The sequence below is a fragment of the Phascolarctos cinereus genome, unplaced genomic scaffold (assembly GCF_003287225.1).
Source record: "Phascolarctos cinereus isolate Bilbo 61053 unplaced genomic scaffold, phaCin_HiC Scaffold_9;HRSCAF=440, whole genome shotgun sequence".
NCBI lineage: Eukaryota > Metazoa > Chordata > Mammalia > Diprotodontia > Phascolarctidae > Phascolarctos > Phascolarctos cinereus.
This window is the reverse complement of record NW_027556402.1, coordinates 227834808-227858784: the sequence shown is the minus strand read 5'-3', so window position 1 is coordinate 227858784 and position 23977 is coordinate 227834808. Positions and strand designations below refer to the sequence as shown.

General features: G+C 40.5%; 2 protein-coding genes across 10 annotated transcripts in view; one reads left to right on the top strand and one right to left on the bottom strand.

Annotated features, from left to right (window-relative positions):
* Nucleotides 1-9069: 9069 nt before the first annotated feature.
* ARL14EP (ARF like GTPase 14 effector protein) lies at nucleotides 9070-22392 on the bottom strand. The gene is made up of 4 exons (XM_020963867.2): nucleotides 22303-22392; nucleotides 14308-14824; nucleotides 12679-12800; nucleotides 9070-11725 (listed from the first exon to the last, which is right to left on the bottom strand). The coding sequence occupies exons 2-4, from the start codon at nucleotides 14728-14730 to the stop codon at nucleotides 11497-11499; spliced, it is 774 nt and encodes a 257-aa protein (XP_020819526.1). The 5' UTR covers nucleotides 14731-14824; nucleotides 22303-22392; the 3' UTR covers nucleotides 9070-11496.
* LOC110192608 (uncharacterized) overlaps nucleotides 21305-23977 on the top strand; it is a 208567-nt gene continuing 205894 nt past the window's right edge. For all 9 annotated transcript variants that reach the window (XM_078148299.1, XM_078148297.1, XM_078148294.1 and 6 more), the window contains exon 1: nucleotides 21305-22734. In XM_078148299.1, coding sequence (XP_078004425.1) covers nucleotides 21740-22240 — 501 coding nt within the window. In that variant the 5' untranslated portion in view covers nucleotides 21305-21739 and the 3' untranslated portion in view covers nucleotides 22241-22734. The remainder of the gene's footprint in view (nucleotides 22735-23977) is intronic.

Genomic DNA, 23977 nt, shown 5'->3' with positions numbered 1-23977 from the left:
AAAGGCACATTGACCACATCTGAAAGATATCTGACAACGTCCCCAGATAAAAAGGGAGGAGACTGCACCACACGTCTTCAGCGGGATCACCTAATTTTCCAAACCTCAAAAGGTCTCAGAAGACATTTGCTGGTTGGTCTTCCTGCTTTAAGTCTCTCCCCACTTCATTCCAGTCTCCACTCACCTAACAAATTAATCTTGATCATATTCATACAGGCAACGACAAAAGCAAATCCATCCACGTCCCAAATAACTGCAACAAACCAACAGAAACCAGAATCCATCACGAATACATCTACAAGGTTTAGTTCCCTAGAGAATTGCTTAGAATTTTTTGTTGCTTCTACTTGAGCATAAATGGAAAAGTTTTGTACTCTCTTAGAGTTTTCCTTATTGCTTGTATTAACAATTTCATTCCTGTCTTAGCCCCACTGTTGGGGTTGTTAGGACCCGATGCAACAACACCGTTGGGGGGAGCTCAACCCAAGTGTTTTACATGGACGTTCATGATCAAACCAGATTCTGACCAGACTCTCCGGGAATTCTCTGAATGGACTACCATTTCTCCTTTAGGGTGAATAATCTCTATAAAGGATGCTGGGGAAATGACACTCCATTGTGCTGAGCCACTTGGTATAGCTTTCTTGGGACAGGAGGAAAGGGAGAAGAAAAGAATGAAGAGGGGGATAATCTATGGATCTTCCCTCTCTCAACTTGCAATGGTGCAGACTATACCCAAAGTTATCAGTCAAGGACTCAATATTCTCTGGGGTAAACTAACTCTTTCACCTTACGGGAGATCTATGTAGCCCAGAGAGTACAGCTGGATGTCCAGTTAGCCATTACTGAATACTCAACTGACAAAAAAGTTATGCACATACTATTAAGTATAAGGTACTGTGCTGAACATAACGGAAAACTGAATAGTGTTTGAATAGTGAAAAAATCACTGGTTCTGGAGTCAGATGAAATGGATTCAAATCCCAGTTCTGAAATACAATAGAATAATTGTTGTTGTTCAGTTGCTTCATTCGAGTGCAACTTTTTGTGACTCCATTTTGGGGTTTTCTTGGCAAAGAGACTGGAATGATTTGCCATTTCCTTCTCCAGCTCATTTTACAGATGAGGAAATTGAAGAAAACAGGGTAAATGACTCGCCCAGAATCACACAGCTAGTAAATGTCTGTAGCCAGATTTGAACTCAGGAAGACAAGTCTTCCTGACTCCAGGCCTGGAGCTCCATCCACTATCTTACCACTTAAATGCCCCTGGATAAGTAATGCAATTAGTACATCTGGGAAAGGAATAATCTGCACGTGGTACGGTGTGGAACAATGGGAAGAAATTTGAATTTGGAGCCTGAATGAATCTCAGCTTGAATCTGCTACTTACTCCCTTTGTGATGTTGGACAAACCATTTAAACTTTCTGGGGTTTCCTCATCAGTAAAATGAAGGAATTGGATTAGGTTGCCTGTAAGATCTCTTTTCTTTTCCTGACTTCTTATAGACAGACAGCTACTCTGCCAGTCAGCTCCAAGTATTACTATACATTTTTTCCAAATTAAACATTCCTCATTCCTTTGGTGCATCTTCATCTAGTATGGACTCAAAGGCTTTGACAATCTTGGTCATCTTTACCTGAACGTTCTCGGATATCTACATCCTTCCTAAAATCCGGCCCTCAGAAGTGAACAAAATATTCCAGATGTGATATGGCCAGAACAGAGTCCAGGAAGACAATTCCTGTAAGCCTGACTCTGTTAATGCAGCATGAGATTGCATTACCTTTGTCTTTCATATTATACCAAGTCTGCAGTTCACTAAACTGGTGGGTGTATGAGGTGTTCTGGGAGGACTAGCACCTCTGGCGTGAGGGCTTGGTGAGCCCTTTTCTGGGCTGCTCATTCATCTTTGATGTCTACATCTCACCCAACTCTTATCTGTGGCCCCAAGAAACTAGCATGTGCAACGGCCACACCCCAGTAAAACCACCTCTGTGGATGGGCTAAACCAGGTTGAGGGTAACCAGTGGGCCTCAAACTCATCAGTGAGTTGGGGGGATGTCTACCCCAAGCATGTGAAGGCTTACCTGGTTGAATGGGTGGATTAGAACAATTGGTTCCAATGGTTATGAAAGTGGTTGAGGTAGGTGCTGTCGAGCGCTTAGAGCTTGGTAGATATTGAAGACACCAAGGGCATCTGCTGCATTCATTGCCTGTCATCCTGACTTTTGTCTTACCACTGGACTGGAAGAGAGCATGAGGCTGACAACTTTGTGCAACTCTGCCTCACTTATATCATTTCACGGGCAAGTCAAAACCACCCTGTATGACACTGGTCTTCTTTGAAAATGAAGGATGAACATTTTTTCCTATGATCTCCTGCACATCCATGCCTCCCACATCTTGTACTTGTGAAGCTATTTTGTGAATCCAAGTGCAAGACTTCACATTTATCTCTGCTGGAATTCTTCTTAATAGAAAAGTGATGATGTTCTAACCTTCAAAATCCTATGTCATGTAATGTGTTGTAATGTGTTGCTAGCTATCCCTTTAAACTTTGCATGATAGTACATGCACAGCTTCTTCTGAGTAGTCATTAACCCAATAATAACTCCCTTTTGGGTCAACCCATTCTGAATCCACTGAACTATAAACTTGAAGATGTCGAGCTCACATTTCTCCACCTTTTCCACAAGAATATCATGAGAGATTTTGTCAAATGCTTTGCTAAAATTCAGGTAAACTCTATCTATAGCATTCTCTCAAACTACAGTGGCAGTCTAGCTACACTATCAAAAATGGAAATGAAATTAGTCTGGCATGACAAGTTCTTAATGAAACTAGGACGTCTCCTTGCGACCAACGCTTCCTTTTTCAGATGCACACTGATCATTCCTATAACAAAACCTTCCAGAATTTTCCTTGGCATTGAAATCAAGCTCACTGGCTTACAGTGTGTAGACAATTCTCTTTCCTTTTGGGAGAATTAGTATACTTTTTCTTCTCCAATTGCATGGCCTATTTCCCATTTTCCATAATCTTTCAAAATTACCAACTCAGCAGTCACATATTCCAGTTCTTTTAGTAATTTTTATAGAGTCCAGTGAGCAGAAAGAAAGCTGAGTTCGAAGACTTGGAATCAGAAGACCTGAATTTGAATCCTGCCTCAGCCATTTACCAGCTATGTGATCATGGGCAAGTTACAAACCACTTCAGAACCTCAGGTTTCTCATTTGAAAATTAAGGATCATGAAGCTTGCACAGACTTATTATCATTGCTCTAGGATGTCATTTATCTGGACCTTAGTGACTTGAATTTAACAAGGGCGAATTGGTGTTCTTTCTCTACTCTCTAGGAAACTAGCTTCTTATTTAGCTAATTTTGTTCTAGACTTTTCAACGGGGGGGGGGGATAAGGAGGAAGAAATCAGAAGCAAATTGGCTCTCATGAGCAACTTTGCCTCCTGCTGTCATTAATCATGGTCCTCATTTCTTCAATTAGCTCCGTCATGGCTAAAACCAAATCAAATCAAAATCCCTTTTGGTTATCCTTAGCTTTGCTCATCAGCTATTCATATTGAATAGTCCTGTTTTTGTATTTGTCCTGTTGTCTGACTTGGTTCTATCATATTTTTTAAAAATATAAGTTGGTTCACAATTTCCCTGTGCAGCTATCCACGCTTTTCTCTTCAGCCAACTCCTCTTTTTCTTCCTCATCAGATTTCTATTTGTCTTCATGATTTTATTTTTAGGACTTCCTGTCCATCTTGGACTGATTTCCTCTACTGAATTTTGGTCTATGGGATCAGCAATTGAGCCATAGCAGGGATCTCGGAAGCCAGCTAGGTCAAACCCATAATTTTAAAGACGAGGAAATTGGGGCCAAGAGAGGTTCTGACTTACTTAGTATCACATCAGACAAGGCTTCAGAAGTGGGGTTTGAATTCAGGTCTTTATCATTTCCAAACCAGAGCTCTTCCTACTGCATTATGGCCTCTTACACCGCCCTTCCTCCAAAACCCTGGGACATCCTCCTAAAATCGAGGGTGCCTACCAGACTAGTAAATGCATTAGATGGGCTCAGCACAAAGTGTTGTATGAGGCCCTAGGGGATGTTTAGCGCTGATGGGGGCAATTAAGGGAGGCTTCCTGGATGAGGATGGGTTGCAATATGGTTCTTTTGGAATAGGGAAATATATTGGTCACATCCCCCTAGTAAATATGAGGCTCCAGGGGACCATACATGCAAAACAGAGTTTCCTGAAGACAGCAGGCTCTTAATACATATTTGTTGAATAGGGATAGGTATTGCACCCGTGATTTCATTGGTAAGAGCTCTCCTGAGGAAAGTCTCTCTACAGACGGCAGGTGAGCACCTTTTCCATGATTGCTAGTTTTAAAGATTTGCCCAAGGGTATTGAAATGTCATGTAACTTGCCCAGGAGCTAGAAGCATTATCAATCCTTTAAGGTTTACAAAGGACTTTATAGAATATCTCATTTGATGCCAAAGACTATCCTCTGAGCTAGGGAGTATTATCCCCATTTTACTGTTAAGAAAAAGGAGGTTCAGAGAGGTTGACTTCAGCCAGGTTACACAGGTATTAAGCATCTAGGACAAGATATGAACCCAAGTCTTTTGACACCAAGTCTCACACTCTAGACACTAAGTGCCACTTATTTTACCCTCCACAATCTTCCACCTTTGTCTCTTAAGTAGCTTTGAAAAGTAATTGGCACTTTAGAAGAGGGAAGACAGCTTGTAAATGGGCCGACAAATTTGGCGTTATCCCGTGGCTCTCCCAGTGGGCAGTTTCCAATTTTGATTCAGGCCTGACATATCCCTTTGCCCCTCTATTCCCCAGGTTAGTTATGATCCATACGGCCATTACACGGTCAGTTACAGGATCAATTTGGAATTTCAGGTAAGTCCAGGGTTGCAACCAAATTAATCTTTCAGACTAAATTTTTCTGTACAATATCAAAACTACCCCACCCACCCATTGACCCCTAAGGATTTACAGGTGGATGGGGAATGTTCTTCATGAACTTTTGCCCTGGTGTCTTCTGATCCAAGTTGAGTCCAATCCAAACTTACATGAAACCACTACGGTGTTCTCTCCACACGGTGAAGTAAAGAATAAGAATGAGGAATCAGTGCTTAATTCTTAATCTCAGGTTTATCTTTCCCTGATTCTTTGGTGTACCTACCTGAGCCAAGCCAGACAATGCTGCTCAGTTGTCTTTGACATTTGCCTCTCTGTTACATGCAGCCACTAAGTACGTTTAAGTATTTCTATATATCACACATCTAGCCCATCACTTACTGGAGCACATATTAGGTTTCAATGATTTGGTATTCTGTGAAAATCTAGAAATGACAAGCTCTTGGCTAGTTGAAATGCAACCTGTAAAAGGTCAATCAAAATACATTTGCCTGGACTCTTAAGAAATCCATTTAAATGGGTTTTACACTGAAAAAGGGGAAGAAAAAAAGACAGATGCTAAGCTTGATAGCCCAGATAGCTGCTATAACATTTAGAACAACTGTAGTGACAGAGCAGGAACTTGGGATACAAGATGAGCTTTGGTATAAGGGAATGACAGAATAACCAGACTTTAGTCATCGAGACAGCTGATGATGCTTTTTCTACCCAAGGTAGGGCAGCTAACAATATCTCGACTTGTCTCAATGATAATTTCATTCTTCAAAAGTCAGATAAGCCAACAATAGGAGCTGGTTTATGTAGAAATGATAATCATCTTGGGGAGAATTCCACTTTGTAATCTGATGGAGGCTAAGTGGACAAAGACTGACATGCAACCTAAATTTCAGGACGGCTAATCTCGTTTTAGAGAAAGGAAGGACTGAAGAAAAGACGAAGAAAGGAGGGAAAAAAGTAAGTATTCATTAAGTGCCTATGACCTGGTAGGCACTATGCTGAAGTTTACAAATATCTCACAGTATAATGAATTTGGATTTGGAGACCAAGACTCTGGGTTCAAATCCCAACTGTGACGTGTTAACCCCATGACTTGAATCATCACCTTCTGTTGCCCTCAAGATCCTCACCTTTATAGTGGTGATTGGATTAGCTGGCCTGTAGGGTCCCTTTCTGCTTTGAAATCACCCATCAGCTGATGATTCCATAGATGTATACAACACATTGTTTGAGGATCTCTCTGTGTGAGAGGCTACATGGAAGAAGTGGCATTGGTATTTAAAGGATGGGCAAGAGTTAAACAAGTGAAAAGGAGCAGAGATCTGAGCATGAGCAAAACCAGGGAGGTTGTAAGGCACTCAATGTTTGGGAATTAGAAGTGGAACTATTTGGGTGAATAACAGAACATGTGGAAGACAGTGATAACATATGGACTTTAGTAATAGGGAAGCATTGGAGAACATTTTTTGGATACAAGGTTTAGATTAGATTTTATGCATCAGATGCTGAGTGAAGTGAACAGAACCAAGAGGACTTTGTACACAATAACAGCCATGTTATGCAATGACTAACATTGTTAAACTGAACCTTTCTCAGCATTATGAGGATCTAAGACATTTCCAGAGGCCTTGGGATGGATAATGCTGTCCACATCCAAAGAAAGAACTATGGAAGTCGAATCGCTATCACTTATTTTTATCTTCTGTTGAGTTTTGTTTCATCTTTCTGATGGTTCCTCGTAGTGGTTTTAATTTTTACTTACAACTTCACTAATGTGAAAATATGTTTAACAGGAATGTAAATGTAAAACCTATATCAGATTGTGCGCCATCTTGGGGAGGGTGGGGGGGAGGAAAAGGGAGAAAAATTTTCAACTCAAAAGCATATGGAAAAAATAAAAATTAAAAAAAGATTTATGCATCACAAAAGCATCCTGCTTTATGAAAAATATACTGGAGAGGGAATAAGTTCAACAATGGTTAAACAACAATTTCACTTGGAAAACATCTGGAGGTTTCAGTGAGTGGCAAACTCAACTGTATCAACAATAACACAGCATCCAGAAATGTGAATGCATTCTTGGGTCACATACTACAGAATGGAGTCTTGCTGATTTATGCTCTGATCAGATACCAGGAATACTGCCTGTTTCTGGCTGTCATCTTGATAAACTATGCCAGAGAAAGACACCCAGGGTGGTAAAGAGATTAGAAAAACCATGTCACATGAGGACTGGTTAAAGAATACAGGGATGGTTAGCTTTGAGAAGACATTAAGGGGAATGGACAGAAATCAAATATCTGAAAGGGCTTTAAAGTACAGGGATCTTTCTATTTTATCACATAGCTTTGGGAAAATCAAGCTTATTTTAATTTCAAAATTTGCTTCATTTAATACTCCTAATTCATGAGTTCTTAATATTTTAAGGGCAAAGTATTAACATACTCTTGTAACTCAAGATTCCCATAATGTGAACACAAGGTTAACTACTTAACAATGTGGGAAACATCACTCTAGAAGCTTGTCAACGTCTTTACTCTTCCCCTCAGTTAACATTAATCTTTAAAACATGACGACTCCAGTGTTTATTTTCAGTTTTATTAGATTAGCATTCCTTCATGTAAGGGACCTGGAGTCAAGACAACTTGGGTTTGAATCGTACCTCAGGCACCTACTAGCCATGTGACATTGGGCAAATCACAACTTTTCTGAACCTCAATTTCCTCATCTACAAAATGAAGGGTTCAGGATATTTTACAAAGGTCCCTTTCAGCTCTATACCTATGATCTAATGACTAAAATTCCCATTTGGATTAGGAAAGTGCTTATGTCTCTCTACGTGAAGTGTAACTCAATAAAGATAACGAAACCCAACCCAAGTAAAAATGGTCACTCTTTGAGGAAAGATATGTAAACTCAATGAAAAATACCTCACATATAAGCAGCACTTTGAAATTCACAAAGTGCAACCCCCCCCCCCATTAATGGATGCCTTTGGACAAGTAACTTTGTCCATCTTTAGGCAATCATCATCAGAAACCAGCACTAACCAATTTCCTAACTCACCTCAAAAAATTGTCCTATTCATCATGCCAAAACCATCAATAGAAAGGAGAACGAGAGTGGGTTTGGAAGCTCTTATTTGCTTTGGGTACCCAAAGATATTGAGAATCCACCACTACAACTACAAGAGGAATGAAATTTGAATTACTCGATTCACCTAGGACCATTTCTTCCTTGAGGGCTAAGTAGTTAAGATTCTTGATGATTTTCTACTTACCACCAGATACTGGTTTTAGATCATGAAAAGCCTTTCTCCAAGAGACAAATCCTAATAGTTTGTTTCTTTTTTTCCCCCTCATTCACTCAGGTCTCACTCCATGGGTGATTTGCAACAACTACCTTACATTTCAGTGCTAAGACTGAGTCTCAGGTCACAGTCTGGTAGTTCACTATTATCGCTTTAAGACATAAAATCTGATTCTAGGTTAGATGGAGTGACAACGTTCTTCCAGTTTGAGAGGGCTGTTATGAAATGACTTCCTCATGAGTAAATCTACAGAAAATTCGAGTGTTGAATTTTAGTTTTATCACCTCAAAATTTAAATATATGAACCCTTTTAAAATAGCATTTGAATATAAAGCTTACAACCTTAAAAATTTTTTTAAGAAAAATCTTATTTATAGCTCAGAACTAAAGTCATTAAAAACCGTATTAAACTCAAAATTTTGAGCCTGTTCTCTTAAGATCAATTCTTTTCAATAATTTCATGTTTGTAGTAACATAGAAGCAAGCTCAGAAGTTTTGCTGATAACTTATCTTTTTACATGAAACACTTGACACTAGCTGTGTGACCCTGGGCAAGTCACTTAACCCCAACTGCCTAAAAAAAAAATCATTTACTTAAGTTCCTTCACTTATAACTACAGAAAATCAAAATTTTTGGAAGCCCCAAAACTGTCTTGTCAATTGCTAGTGGACAGTAAGGCTGAATATTATCCTTGAGTTTAAGAAATTTATTTGAGTTCAGAGCTTTTCTGATACACCACTGAATCACTATGTAATTATTGATTCAAAACGCACAAAGGTTTGTTTTTTAGAAGAGATCAAGCTAAAGCAGTAATGGATGAGAAGTTTGGTTTATTTTCTTATAATTCCAGTAGCTGTCAGCAAAAATCAAATAAATCACACACAAACTTCACAACAGAACAAAATGTCTTTACCAAAGTAACTATAAAGGGAAAAACTGAATTGATCAAGTAACCATTCACACAGTGGTATTCTGACTTTCCAGTTGGTAAATTTATATTCAAAACCTTGAAAATTTGGACAAAGGCAGAATTTTATGCTATGGCCAAAATTAACTAAGCTGGAACACTGCTACTTTATCTTTATATAAAGAAAAAATGTTTGTAAAGAAAAATAGCTACGAAGGGACAAGGGCCCTGTGTTGGGTTGAAGAAAATGTTTTACATATCTAAAAGTAGGGGTGACAAAGTAAATACTGCTATCACGGTATTCATTCTTTTCGTGTTAAGGGTGCACAGCTTAGATACTATGTAGAAGATAGACAAAAAGAACTGCACAAGATAGAATGAGTAGAATCTATATAGGGATGGACAGTTACCCACACGAATGAGATAATGATGACAATTAGATATCAAACTGTAAATCAATTTTGAATTAGATCTTCCTGCTACAATAGCTTTAACCTCCAAAACAATTCCCTTCTCTGTGTATTACTATAGCTCTTATCACTTTGTCTCCACAATGAACTGATAAGTCTTCTGAAGCCTTCAATTAGGAAGAACTCAACACCTTCCTCCTGAAGTATATAAGCATATAGCATTAAGATATTTTAATGTTTAATATACTTCTGACAAGGTACAATACCTATGCGAATAGTACCTATATTACTTATATAAACACGATGCTCAGTAGAATAATAAAGAAGTAAAGACAATTGCTAAAAAGGATTTTTCCAACAAAACTGACCATGCCCACACCAAGAGAGCAAAATTAGTATGGGCTCTGGGGCCCTAATATGTAAAGTCTCATCAAGGACTTGGAGATTACAACTAGATTCTCTAACACTAGATTCTACCAGTATGATATTCATTGCAGAAGCACAGCTATTAATTAACAGACACTACATCTGTAGAAAGTCAAATAAAACTACAAAAAACCCCCCACCAAAAACCCTTCAACTTAACCAATTATGCAAAAGTACAACTGAACTAGCAACATCTATAGATATATATATATACCTGAAAACACAAAATCTGGATACTTAACATTTCTAATTTCAATTCAACTTTTTAGCATGTTAACACTGACTTCTCTATCACAATCCATACAGAACGGAAATTAGCATTTACACAGTTTTAGCATTTACTTTATTAACACTCAGGTCCCCTGAAAAGTCTAGCAACAACGTAACAAGGACCTGAAGGTTCCATTGTACTCTCACTTCAAACAAGGAATAGGAAATAAACTTGTGGATTCATTGTTTAGCAATGTACCAAACCTCAACAGCCTTGCAAATTACCATTCAAGAAACTAGCAGGATTTACATTTCTTACTGAACTCTTTAAAATGACTGAGTCTTTTTGAAGGCAGACTCTTCAAAGCTAAATCTGCAAGCTGAAAAAGTGAGTTTTCTATAGGTAATTTCCCAAATAAATGTGTTAAAAAGACTTTGAGCCACCATTTGAAATTTGTATTTAATATCTGAAATACAACTCTAATTTTAAAGGCAATTTATGAACTTGAGATTTCATATACACTATTCTACCATGAGAAATATACCTCTTCTTAAAAAAATCTAAGGAGTGTACTGCTGTAACTTACTGAAGGGATTACAGGAACACAATCTTAATGTCAGTTAAGCATATTTCTTGATAGGATAGGAAACCTGGATTCTATCTGATGAAGAGGCTTATTTGGCTTCCACTTGAAAACAATGTTTTTGGGGGAAGAAGAGGTGGTATAAAGAGTTGAATCTACATCGCAACAGAGTATTAATTCAATTTAGAAAGCCAGGCCAAGTGCTAAATTAAGTGAAGCTACATTTGTTTAGAACTTATTGGGCTACAATTTAAATTTAAAGGTATTAAGAATCTCTAATTTGACAGAAAGCTGGGTAGAAAAGGAGTAAGAATGCTTAGGATAGTCTCAAAAAAACTGAATTTTCATTATTTGTTTCTTTACTCAAAGGGAATGTAATCTGATAAAGCGCTTTGAAGATTTTGCCCCCATTTATTACCTCATTAGTAACCAGAATGGTTTTAACAGTTCTACAAAGATCAATTCTCCTTGTACAGGAAAGCACTATTCCCAACTACTCAGCTTGCTTATTTATCCACAATAAACTAAAGCTGTTTTTTTTTAAGTCCAGCTAAAATGTACACAAAACAATGAATTCTAAAACACCTAGCACAAAACATTCACGTAATATAACATTTTTCAAATCTTTTGTCACTGGTTTATCATGCTTGAATTCTGAATACACAGTAGAATTTTAGAGCTACAAGGAAATAGAGCAGCTCATTCAACCAGCATGCTTATTATGAATAATCTCCCCTCCTTCTATTTCAATCTGCTCATAAAGCCACTTTCTGTCACAGCGGCATTCGGCTCCACACTTGTTAGAACCACAATTGGGACACGCGTAGAAGCACCCCAGGCAATCTTCATCAAGGCAGTCACAGAGATCCATCCCACTTAATATCAGGAGGCCCTGGCTATCATAGACTTTGCTCTTTGGTGGTATAACTTGCCTGCAAAAAGAAAAAAAAAGTTATTCCTAACAATGAATCTACCATTATGAATTTTTAATTCCAAGCCTCCCACCTATTTCTTTTCCATTTTTTAGCACAAAACCAACATTATGTAAAGAAAAGTATGTTGTTTCTAAAATTTATATTAAACCGATAAATATATGACCAAAAGGATTTCTGATATTCAATATGGCTATTTCTAACAACTTGGGTATGGTCCTGCTAAAGTGGTTCATAACTTTAGATCAAAACCATCATATACTCAATAGTTACAATCTCTATTTAAGAAGTAGAAATCTAATGTATGGACAGAAAATATCCCAAATTATCACCCAAAAGTCATTACTTCTATATAGGAACAGAAGTTAACTTCCAAACCACCATTTTTTTTGGGTTAAAAAACAAACCAGAACCAAAACAAACAAAGACCTCCCTCAATCCCCCCCTCCCTGCCCAAGCAATTTAGCTACTCTTTTGTGGGCTTGGTAGTTTAAATCCGATACTGTGAAGTACAAGAGTATTTTAAGTGATTGCTATGCAAGGCCAAAAAAAAATTCTTCCAGTCAAGCTAACAGAAATAAAAATGGATTAAACAAAACCTGAAAATGCTACCATTCAAAGAGCAAAGGTGTATGCAGAAGTGTCACCGTACTTAATTTGTATTATGCCTTAATTTTAATGTTTCCTTTTTTTTCAATCTGTATTTAAGGCAATTCAGTAAAATAAATTACCTCCCAAGTCAGCTGCACCTTGATTAATTTTGTTGGCTTTACTATTATTTACGTAGCCAAAAAACCTACAGACATAAATTTATGAAAGAACCCATGATCGTAGTGTAAATGTCACTACCAGGCTATAAATTATGCTCTTTATATATAATTTGATTATTAATAAAGCCAGAATTTTTAAAGTTGAAATCCACTCACTGCCTTCAACGCTTATAAGTTGCCTACCTGTCTGAATTGGATGCCTTAGTCTGCCTTCTTTTTTCTCTCTTACCAGTTTCTGGAGTAAATTCAGTTTGCTTTCCCGGATTTGCAAACTGCAAGGACCGCAAGGCTTTAGCAGTCCTTCCCTAAGGAAAAGTAAAAATTCCAAGTTAGATCACCACATCAAAGGCACAAATAGTAAACATCTCACTCTTAATGACTGTCAAGCTAACCATACAGAATAGAATACTGCCTTGCCCAGAAATGAAACAAAGTCTGGGAGCCCAATGCACTAAAGCTGAACTTTATTCTGTAGAAGAAGCCACCAGGCCATTATTCAGTGCTTACTGACTCTCAGATCACACAGCCCTAACAATCTTGGTTATTTGTTTTATTGTATCACAGCAAATCAAAAGTAGCACAGGAGGAAAGCATAAGAGGTAGACACACTGGCGGCAGAACTAAAGGTTGATAGCAGTGGAGAACAGGAAGTCAAAACAAAACAAAACAAAACAGACAAAACAAAAACCAACTCAGCACAGTGAAATAGTAGACATTCACAATGATGGCTGAGTCAAAGATTTAAGTTCAGTTTCTTCCGCCTGCGAAATCAGTAAACTGTGAAAGAGACTAAAAATTCTTCCAAAAGTGGCTAAATTAAAAAAAAAATTTTAATCACTCAAAGGTGTAAGTTTTTTAGCTTCATAGTTAATCATACATGTAGAACACCCTGATGATGCGTTACTGTATTAGGATAGACAGGAGTCTGACAAAAAGCAATATTCAGTTTTCTGAAACGTGACTACGAATTAACACGTTCAATACCAGGAGAACTGCTTCAAGAATGCAAGGAAAAGGTCACCTTACACTGCACATGTTAAAGAAAAACTAGGCTTCACTTAATTAAGTCCCCAGGATCTTTTCTAGCAGCACGAATGAAAAAGTGCTTAAGTGCTTATTAACACATGGCAGTGTTATTGGTGTTGGGTAGGAGAGAGAAATATAGTTCATTACCCACTAATATACAAATCTGAGCCTGTGCCAAGCAATTTTAAAAAGCCTTCTATTAAAGTTTTTCATTAGCTATTTAAATGTTGAATTGTTAAATTTTTCCAAATAGAAAGTACACATTGTTCAAGGTAAGAACCTCTAAAACAAGACACACCATATCTCATACCCCACCAAAACAAAATTAAAACTTTGCCACAAAGAGTCATGTTTTTGGTGACCATAGAGAGGCCTAAAATTAGGGAACAGAGGAACGAGATTCTGAGCTGTGCTCCTAGATTTACACCCACACAAATCCAAACATGGGTGAGGACAAAAGAGGAAGAGAATAAAAGGAGCAAGGAGAAACATTCATTGCAAGCCACCTGCTATTCCCTCCTAGACTTTCTTCTAGCAGTAAATGCTAAAAAAAGTGTGTCACTCCTTTTTCTGATCCTACCACTTAAACGGCTGAAAGAGGGAATAGGAAAGTAAGTGAGCACCATTTACATGATTTTCACCTGTCTGAATTTTGTATGTATAATATCATGTTGATTTAAAGTACTTATGAGCAATGATAACCAAAAGAAGGTATGCTTCTACACTACCCAAGCAAAACTCTAAACTGCAGACCTAAATAAGCGAAAAATTGGTCCATATACATACGTCTGAATCAGCTTTCCTTTTTTGGCGATCTTCAGATTCAACATCCACACTTCCATTGATTATCTGTGTGCACTTTGGACAAAGCTTCCAACCAGGTACAAGCTGTCTTCCAAACTTGGCACTTAGGAAAGTGGCATCATCTAAGTCAATCGCATGCAAATTTTTCTTTGCGAGCTTTTTGTGTATGTTAAAAGGATCACAACAAGACTTTTGCAAGTCCTCAAATCGATCAATGTAAATTTTTGCATGATGGAAGCAAATAGTATTGTTTCCAGAGAGGGTCATTCCGGTTCTAAGCTGAAGTAAAAGCGCATCATTTGATGACAATTCTTGCAAAGTCTTGAAGCCAGTATGTCGAGTATAGTATGTCTTATGACATTCATTGGTAGCACGAAGCTGAACTCCAACTGAACAGGGATCCATCTTACTTCCTTAGAACAACCTATTTCACCGTTTTTTTTTTTATTCTGCCTAGGTTTTTTTCTGTAGTCTCTAGTAGGTCCTATTGAGGATCACCCTAGAGAAAGCATTAAAGTGAATCAGATTTATGTCACAATGTTTTTTTACCTAAAAGGCCTGAGACTAAAAAAAGTAAATCAGATTTATATACCCTATAGAATTTTATTCCCCATTTTAAAACTTCTATTGCAAATATAATATGCCGTTTTTTTTTTAAAAGAAAATTCTCCTCCATGCTCCATATTCTGGATTACATTTGCAGGTTTATAAATTTCAGTAACACCTGCAAGATTATGACATCCGTATTCAATTCAGCTGTCAAATCCAACAAAGATAACTTTAGTCTACAACTTGAGACAGTTATATTCAAAGTTCATTTTTTTAAGTCAACTGTTTGGAACTTGGAATTTTTTCACAGGAACAATTATGGTTAGAACCCCATGTGAGACCAGAGAAATTCATTTAACAGTAATAACCAGAATCCTGGATACAAGGAAGCGAGGAAAGGCTAGAAATGCCCTTTCCTGGGCATAAAGTTGGCTACAGGCGAAATTCTGAAACTGGCTAAATGTGTCTTCAGAATCACCAATTTCCTAAGATTTTCTGGAGAGAATACTGGGAGACTAGGCACCAGAAGTCAACAGCGGCAGCCCCTCCCCCCCTCCAAGTTCAACTTGCTTTAAGTTAGGGGATTTCAGTTGTGTTAATTCCACAAAGTTATTCTTCTATTTCACACCTGTTTATGGAATATTTGCATTTAAGTCAGAAGACTCTCTAAAAAGAGGAAGTCCAGGAAGACAAAAAAAGTCAACAAAAAAATGTTAGTCCAATGTGGAGGCAAAACAAGGTAAAAGGGTGGGGGGGCAGGGGAGGAGGGAAAGAGGGGCCACTAAATAGGTAGGCTAGCCTAGCTAAGGAATTTAACCCTAGGATGGAAGTTGTTTCTACTTCTAACAGTTTCTTCCCATTCACCATTTCTGAACATAAAGCTATAATAATACTGCACTGACTATCTGGACACTTCTAAGTTGGAAACTACCCATTTCTCAGGATGACCATACGAGAGTTATAAAAAAAAAAATCCCATTTTAAGCATCATACTGAAATCACAATTTGCTTGTCTAATTTTAAAATAAAATTGCATACTTATTTGCCTGCCCCTTTTTTGTTTTTCTTGCTTCAAATCAGTAGTTATTCAAGATGTCCCATCAGCTTAAATCACAATTAAATCCAATACAACATTTATTAAGAAGGGATACAATGTTTGCATAGAGAAGCAGTTTTTGCTTGAGATCTAGCACAACGGGACACAAGAATAACATCAAAGGGCACTTAAGAACTGCCCGTGACCAAACCACTGACTTCTGTGTGATCGTGGGTGGATCCCTTCACTTCTCTGGGAGCTGGGCTCCTCGTCTGTTAAATGAGCAGGTTGGGCTAGATGAGCTGAGGTTTTTTTCCAGCTCTAAAGCTATGACTCTATCTTACGTCTCTCCGGAAGTAAAAGGTCCTGGTATATATAGTAAGTGCTTAATAGATGCTCAATGATTGATTGGCGCAATCAGGTTGGTTTTCCTTAAACGAGTCATTTAGATCCCGAGTCTAAAATCTTTTAAGAATGGGAAGGGACCTCAGATGTCACCCCCTAACTGAAGCTTGAATTCTCTATAACATTTCTGACAAGTACTCAGTCTCTGCTTGAAGACTGCCAGGGACAGGGAACTCTATCAAGGCAGCTTGTTCTACTTTTGGACAGCTCTGCTAGTCCAGAAGGTCTTTTGTTATTTTTTAAGATTAATGGAAGTGGCTGACTAGGGCCAGGCTTATTGGCAGCTTATTTTTAAAAAATGGTAAATTTTGAGCTGGGGAGATATCTCAAAAGATAACAGTCCTAGGGTAAGTCAGAATGTTTTGCCAGCTCAAGTCTGGGAAGGTATAGTCTTTACTTATTTCACCCAATCTTTTCCCCATTTCCAGAATGGGAAAACTGAAGTAGTCTCATATCATCCTCAACTTTGTACATGGGCATGTACGTGCACAAAACACACACCCACCCTTTGTCCTTGGTAAGGTCAAATTCCTGGTTTGACCTCAGAACACAATAAGGTGATATAAAAACAAAGATCATTTTTAAAGAAACTAAAGATTAATTTCAATGTCTGACTGCATGCTATTTAAGTTCACAGAGAAAATTCAAGTTTTGCCCAACGTGGGCCAGATTCCCTCACGTGAGTAGAGGCCCTCTCAAAAGCAATGAGCTTTTCTGCTGATAATTCCCTTAGAACTAGAAATACATGAGCCAAGGAGTTTCTTTGTCAAAGAAGCTGGAAGTATGCTCATCAATGTGGGTAATCCTCCATTGGTGCAGATCCCATTCACGCCTTCTCATCCTGGGCAATTCTTGTCCAAATATCCTCCAGAGAGGATTTACCCAATACATTGGAGGTTTTCCTCCAGGTATTCAATATTCTGTGAATACCAGAGCAACGCTCAGGCTGTCCATTTGTTATCCCTTGACCAGTTCAACTCCTTTTTTGGTCATATATAGTCATGTTTTTTATATGATTTCTTGCATACAAGTTTATTTAGCCCCATCAAGACTCTTTCCACAAGTCACCTGCAATTTTGATTCTTCTGGGGGCATAGTATTCCTTGATTTGCAGGCATATAGTATCACTGGGAGAATATTGTTGTTAATAAGATGGGCTTTTGCAACAAAGAGCAGCTTGGGATCTCTGAAAAGCGCTGTGAACTTTCCCAAATGCAATCCAGCCTGCAGTTCTCTTCCTCCTATTTAATTCTGAGCCCAGTTCACTGTCCATCAATGGACTGCCCACACAACTACATTTCACAAACTGGGCAATAGGCTGAATCTTCCCAAAAGCATTCACAGTTGAAACTGGTAGAGCAACAAATAGATGTGAATGGATTTGCCAATGTTTTTACAGCAGATCTATTTTTTATTAACAATGGAACCATCATTTGGTAGTCAGTATTCAACTTACTAGATAAGGAAATAAAAACGACACTTAAAAAGATAAAGTTGGGATGAAAAGATGAATTTGACCAAATACACAGGGAAGAAATTCATTGTAGAAGTGACAGCCTTAAAAGCAACCTATGACAGTGGTGGCTGTCCATTCAAGAGGATAGTGGGTCTCTGCTATAGCTACATGGCTTAACCCACTCTCTCACCCTGAACTCACTCATACAACAGAGTAGCCACCAGAACAGTTATGACTTTCATGTAGAATCTGAAACTGAATGGACTACAAAAGGTCAAGTGATTTCAGTAGTGGAAGACAACCAAAAGAATGTCAGAGAAGCCATTTCTGTAAAAGCAACTATTTTAAAATGGTTGCCATAAATCCTTAGAAGGGAGCAAGTGAAATTGACTACCATCCCAACCACTCATCAATGAAAAGCATTTTGTGGGCATGAATATGCAGCACCAGGAACAAATTTTATTTGCCTTGAAGGTAGAACCCGATAAAACAGTGAAAACAAAGTTGTCATGGGCCATAACAGGTAACAAAGATATGCCTACAGATTCTTCAACACTGGAAGAGTTTCAATATAGTATGCTGGGAAGATGGAGCCAATAGAGGTCACAGAAATTTCTAAATATAGGGGGAAAAAACTGCTTCGATAATGTGGTGGCACCACTGGATTCCAGTGTAGTATTTGCTCTGAAGTAAAGCAACTGTTGGATCCTTGGTGCAAGAGAAATAAAGTCAATTGTCACGAACTGGGTCCCTCACCTCTAACATCTAGCCACACACTACAGCTGGAAAGGCCTTCCTCTCAGAGAACATTACTCATGCTAAATGACTCTTGAGAATTTTTCCTTAGTTTACTCGGACCAACTGCTGAAAGCCTTTAGGGACAAAATTTTAATTTCTTTTGTCAATTACTTCAACCTTTGAGTTACTTCTCTTTGTGGTTGGCTAACCACCTGTGATCCTCATCCAATTTTGCTTAGTTTCAAAAGGGAAAAAGCCCTATGGTTGGAGTAACCAAAAAATCTAGGATTGGGACCTAGTACACACCCACTTACTGGCTAAGGAAACTCAGCAACTTGCTTTACTTCATTTTCATTTATTAAATCAAGAGATAGAATTAGATGCCCTCCAAAATTTCTTTCAAATCTAAGTTTGCTAACCTTTTGCTGATTTACCATTGCGACCCTTCCTCCCCCATTTTCCTAGAAGGTATTAAAATCTACAGATTTAATCATAGGCCATAACAACCTCTTTAGAGTACTTCTGCACCTGCATCACTTGGGATATGGAAGAAAATGGAAGATTTTTAAGTCTGCTTAAGAGCTCTACTATAAAAGATCATGGGTATTTTCATGTTACTATGCAGAACCTTTTTTTCCTTTCGAAAATTTAGTGATTTGGTATTCTCCCCTGCAAATAAAGGTTAAGAAAGGGCTTTACAAATATTTAAAGGCATTCCAATGTTGAACATCAAAGTATCACAAAAGGAGGACTCCAAAAGGAAGGGATGATAGACCTGTTATTACCAAAAGAGGCAATAAAGAAAGCAGCAACAATTACTCATAAACCTATTCATCTCTTATAAAATTTCAATGAGAATCATTTATACAACATTCTCCAGAGGGTCTTCTTAAAAAAAAAGCCAACCCTTCGAAGGTGATTTTTTATTACACCATAAACCATACCTCCATTGTCATAACTGATAAAGATGTCGAGAATTATTTTCTGTTGTTGGCATATGCTGATTAACAAAATAAAAACCTTATCAATGTGATTAAATATTAAAACGATTTTCAAAACCACAAATGCAAAGTTCACAACACCCCTCTGATTATTGATATTGATATCACACAGGGCATAAAAAAAGAGGAAGATGAATGCTCACCAAAAATGTCCTCCACTGTCTTAAAGGATCCGATACCACTATCAACTACAACAAGGATTCTTCTTTATAACACTGAACAAAGAATGCTAGGAGCTGGAAAGAACCAGATTGTGAGCTCTTTGAGGGCAGGAACTCTTGCCTTTCTTTGTATTCCCAGCACTTAGCTCAGAGCCTGGCCTATATAGCAGGTGCATAAGAGATATTTACTAACTGAACACTTACTCTTTGGCTCCACTATAGAAGCCCTCCCCACCCCTCCAAGATTCTATAAAATTGTGAGATTCTGCAGAATTCCAATCTTAAGATAAACTTAATTCTTATTTCACTGAGCCTTAGAAAACGATAGAGTCCCCTCAAAGAGATGTATGATCACTCAAAAGAGCATAATGACCTACACAGAGGTAAAAAACATGGATGAGTACCGCACATTAATATAGTTATCTTTCTAATACTGGGTGAGAGGTGATAGCCCCTCCCCCAGGTTAGTTTGCATTTTTCCTCCAAGCTTATTTTTTTGGGGGGGGGAGGGAAGAGAAGGATCCCTAGAATCCTTACTTGTGTGTGGGGAGGATGTGTAAACCACCCACTTATGGAACCCATTTCTGCCCCTGAAAGTTTCACCACAAAGAGTAAGGCTAATCCTCTGTTTATGGGTCCTTACAACATCAGACAGCAGTTATCATGTTCCCTATTTCCACGGCTTTCTTTTTCTAGGGTAAACATCCTTGGTTCCTCATGGCAAACTGTTTCACTTCCAAGACCCTGAAAATTGAAATTCCTTTTTCTCACTAGTCTCTTACCCTCACCTTTCCTACTCCCTCATTCCTCTTGAATTTACTCCACAAGTCCTGTTTTCCAAGTTCATCACTCCTGTTCTGGCTTTACTCTCTTCAGTTTCCTTGGCATTTCAATATGGCACTGGCTTACTTCTGAATCCCTAAGTCCTTTGTCACTCCGATCACGAGTTCTTCACTCCTCTCAGCTGAATAAAATAATGATTACTGACTGCAGCCATTACCAATTCAGGCTAACACAATGGAACCTCACCAACAGAAGACAACTGCATCTCTCTACAAAATCCCAGCAGTGGACCTGACTCCACCCATACTCCCCGATAGCCACCTCCAAATTAACAGAGATTAAGACCACCTAAACCAGATTCCCCATCTCCAATCCCCCCCCCCACCACACACCTAAAAACCTAAATCCTCACTCATCACCTCCCTTCCTTGGAGTCAGAGGCCAATCCTTTCCTGCTCACCTCTATTGTATTCCGGTTTTTGCCACACCCCCCTTTCTCCTCAGGGATTCTAAGCAAACATTTACTCTTTATCTTTAATCTTTTCTACTCAATTGGCTATGTCCCTCTACCTACAATATGCTCAGTTCTCTCCCTAAACCACAAAACTTCTCTGTCCATGTCATCACCTCCGACTATCACCCTTTATCTCTTTCCTCATGCACTATTTAACTACTAGGAAAAAATTAGTTTATACTCATCTTTCATTAATTAATTACTCCTTACTCTTAATCTGATGCCACATTGTCCTCAAATTTACTTAAAAAAAAAGAGTGAGAAGGATTAAAACTAGTATTGAAATCAGTTACCAGTAAGCGATCCTTAAACAGCAGGTATCCTAATCTGCACCCCGGTACCGCCCCTCCGGACTCCGGCGTTCGGCTCTTCTTTATCTCCCGGGCCACGCCCGGCCTCCGCATTGCGGCATTCGGCCGCATTACATCATTGCACCAAACCCTTGGCCACGCCCCCGAAGCCGGCCATTTTGGTGGCTTCCACCATTTTCCAAATCTACACTGACATAGCAATTTTAGAGCACGTCTTCTAAATAAACGGGTTTTGAGGGTCCATCCCCGTGCTGGAGTCGTGGGGGCGGCTGTTCTGGGTAACGTTACACCCTGGGCACGTGCAGCCCCACTCCCCGAAGTGCGCCACGGCTCCCCTCCCCCTCCTCTCCCATTTCTTTGTGCTTCGTCTTCTCCAGAAACGGGCACCGACTGACCGCCCCTGATGCCCCCCTGCCCCCCAAACCGCAAAGAACCTTGATGCTAAGAGGGGCACAACGCAATGCGAAGCACCGTTAGAAACTCACCCCAACTGGTCTGGTTGTCAAGAGTCAACACGAGGCGCCCCTACAATTCTACAAACGTAGGAGCCCGGAGGCCATCTTGTCCAACCCTTCCAGTCTCACAAGCGGGAGAACCGTGGCGCGGGGATATTAAAGTACAAAGCACCGAGGAGGACTTGAACCCAGGCCCCCGACTCCCGAGGTCCACTGTGCTGCGTAGCTGCCTCTCCCCACCCCCGGAAAATTACAGAACGTGGCCCAGGGCGTGTCGGGGAGAAGATGCGAACCCGGGGTCCCGGTCAACGCAGCAAGAGGCTCATCCGCATTGCGGCAAGGTGGGGGAGGGGCGCAAGGACGCGCCCAAGGTCACCCAGAGAGCGAGGAAAACGGCGGGACCGGGTTGCGAGCCCGGGACCGTACGCTCCCCAATTCCCCCATCCCCCCCAGCAGCCCCAGCCCGAGGCGCCCCCACAACTGCCCGGCGCCTCCTAGGCCCGTGACCGGCCTCGTACTCGGACCCCGCAGCCCTCAACGCTCTTCTGCCTCGGCCTTCATCCAGTACCTTGCCCGGCGCCCGTCCAGGCTCCTGCCGCGCCGTCCCCCGCACCTCAGCCCCCGGGCCCGTCGCAGCCATGAACTAACGGCTCCGCACGTAGCAAGCAAGCAACTCGATCAGCTCGCACCGCCCACCGCCACCGAGAAGACGTCGCGAGCCCGCTAGAGCGCCTCTTCTAGAGGGACGCCGCCGCCGTAACCAGCGAGAGGGCGCGAGGGGCGGAGCCAGGCGTGCCTAGAGCGGCCGCCGGCGCGGCCGCCATCTTAGGAAGGGCGGGAGGGCCGGGGAGGGCCGGGGAGGGCCGGGGAGGCCTACGGGCCTCGGGAGGAGGCCGAGCCCTGACCGGTGGGCCTTGCGGGCAGAGGCCGGAGAGATGAGACGGGCCTGGGATGGGCAAGGCATGATGTCAACAGGAGAGTTGGGTCAGACGCAGCGCTGGTAAACTTGCCCTGCCCCTTAGTGGTCTGAGGCCCAGGGAGTTCATCCTGCAGTCGGGATGACCATTCCTTCCTTCCTTCCTTCCTTCCTTCCTTCCTTCCTTCCTTCCTTAAGTTAAATCACTAGTGCATTCTCTTCCTTCCTTCCCTCCTTTCTTCCTTCTTTTCTCCCCTCCTTCCCTCCCTCCCCTCCCTTCTTTCCTTCCTTCCCACCTTCCCTCCCTCCCCCTCGTCCTCCCTCCCCTCCCTTCTTCTTTCCTTCCTTCCTTCCCTCCCTCCCTCTTTTCCTCTCTCCCCTCCCTCCTTCCCTCCCTCCCTCTTTTCCTCCCTCCCCTCCCTTCTTCTTTCCTTCCTTCCCTCCCTCCCCCCCTTCCTCCATTCTTTTTTCCCTTCCTTTCATGTGTACATCCATTCCCTGAATCTGATAGGTTCCCAGGCTTCTTTAAAAGCTCAAGTCCAAGTGTGTGAACTCTATTAATTAGATTAATGGGCTCTTAATTCAGATAGCCTCGAGTTCTTCCTGAACAAAGGACACATGGAGATCCAGCAATGGAGCAATGGAGACCCAGGTCTTGAATTCTTGTCTTGTCCAAGGAACTCACACCATATTGGACAGATAACAGAGGAGAGAGAAGGCATTAGGCATCCCTTTGCTCTCTGAGTTCATGGGTGCCCAGCAAGCACGCATAAGAAGAATTGATGAGGACACTGTCAAATAAGTAGTATGAACAATGATTGTTCTAGGACATTGTGTTGTACCAGGAGACCCAGACATAATTTAAAATGTGGATTTATTAGGGCGTGGCTGCAAGGGGTATGTGCATCCAAATCAAGCAGCCCTGATCAGGGGTCCAGCTAGGGTTTATATGGGAAAGAAATGCTAGGAACACTGATGAGGTAATCCAAAGGTGCAGGTGTCTTTGGGGGCCATGGATGGGAAAGTATAGGGAGTATACCGGACAGGGAGGGGGATGGATCTTTGGAGTCTGGCAGGAGGAAGAGTCCTTGGGCTGGCCAAGGACACCCCTCTCCCTCTGTCTTGATGAAAGAATGCTCTGCAACAAAGGAAAGCTTTCTCACAACATAGGAACTTTCTAAGGAATTGGGAGGCTTCCAGAGACATGATCTGAGGGCTGGGGCCTGAGCAGCCCAGCTCTGTGTAGCTGTGTCAGGGAGAGAGATGAGGGTCATGCTGAGGCCCATGCACAAATAACTGCTAGGCACAGTGTCCTTGGGCTGGGGAG

Excerpts from the sequence above, each read along its gene's own strand:
- ARL14EP (XM_020963867.2), bottom strand. The coding sequence starts at position 14,730 with ATGGATCCCTGTTCAGTTGGAGTTCAGCTTCGTGCTACCAATGAATGT. Across the intron at positions 12,801-14,307 it reads AAAGGAAAGCTGATTCAGAC|GGAAGGACTGCTAAAGCCTT; the intron begins GTATGTATATGG and ends ACTTTTCCTTAG. Across the intron at positions 11,726-12,678 it reads AAGGCATCCAATTCAGACAG|GCAAGTTATACCACCAAAGA; the intron begins GTAGGCAACTTA and ends TTCTTTTTGCAG.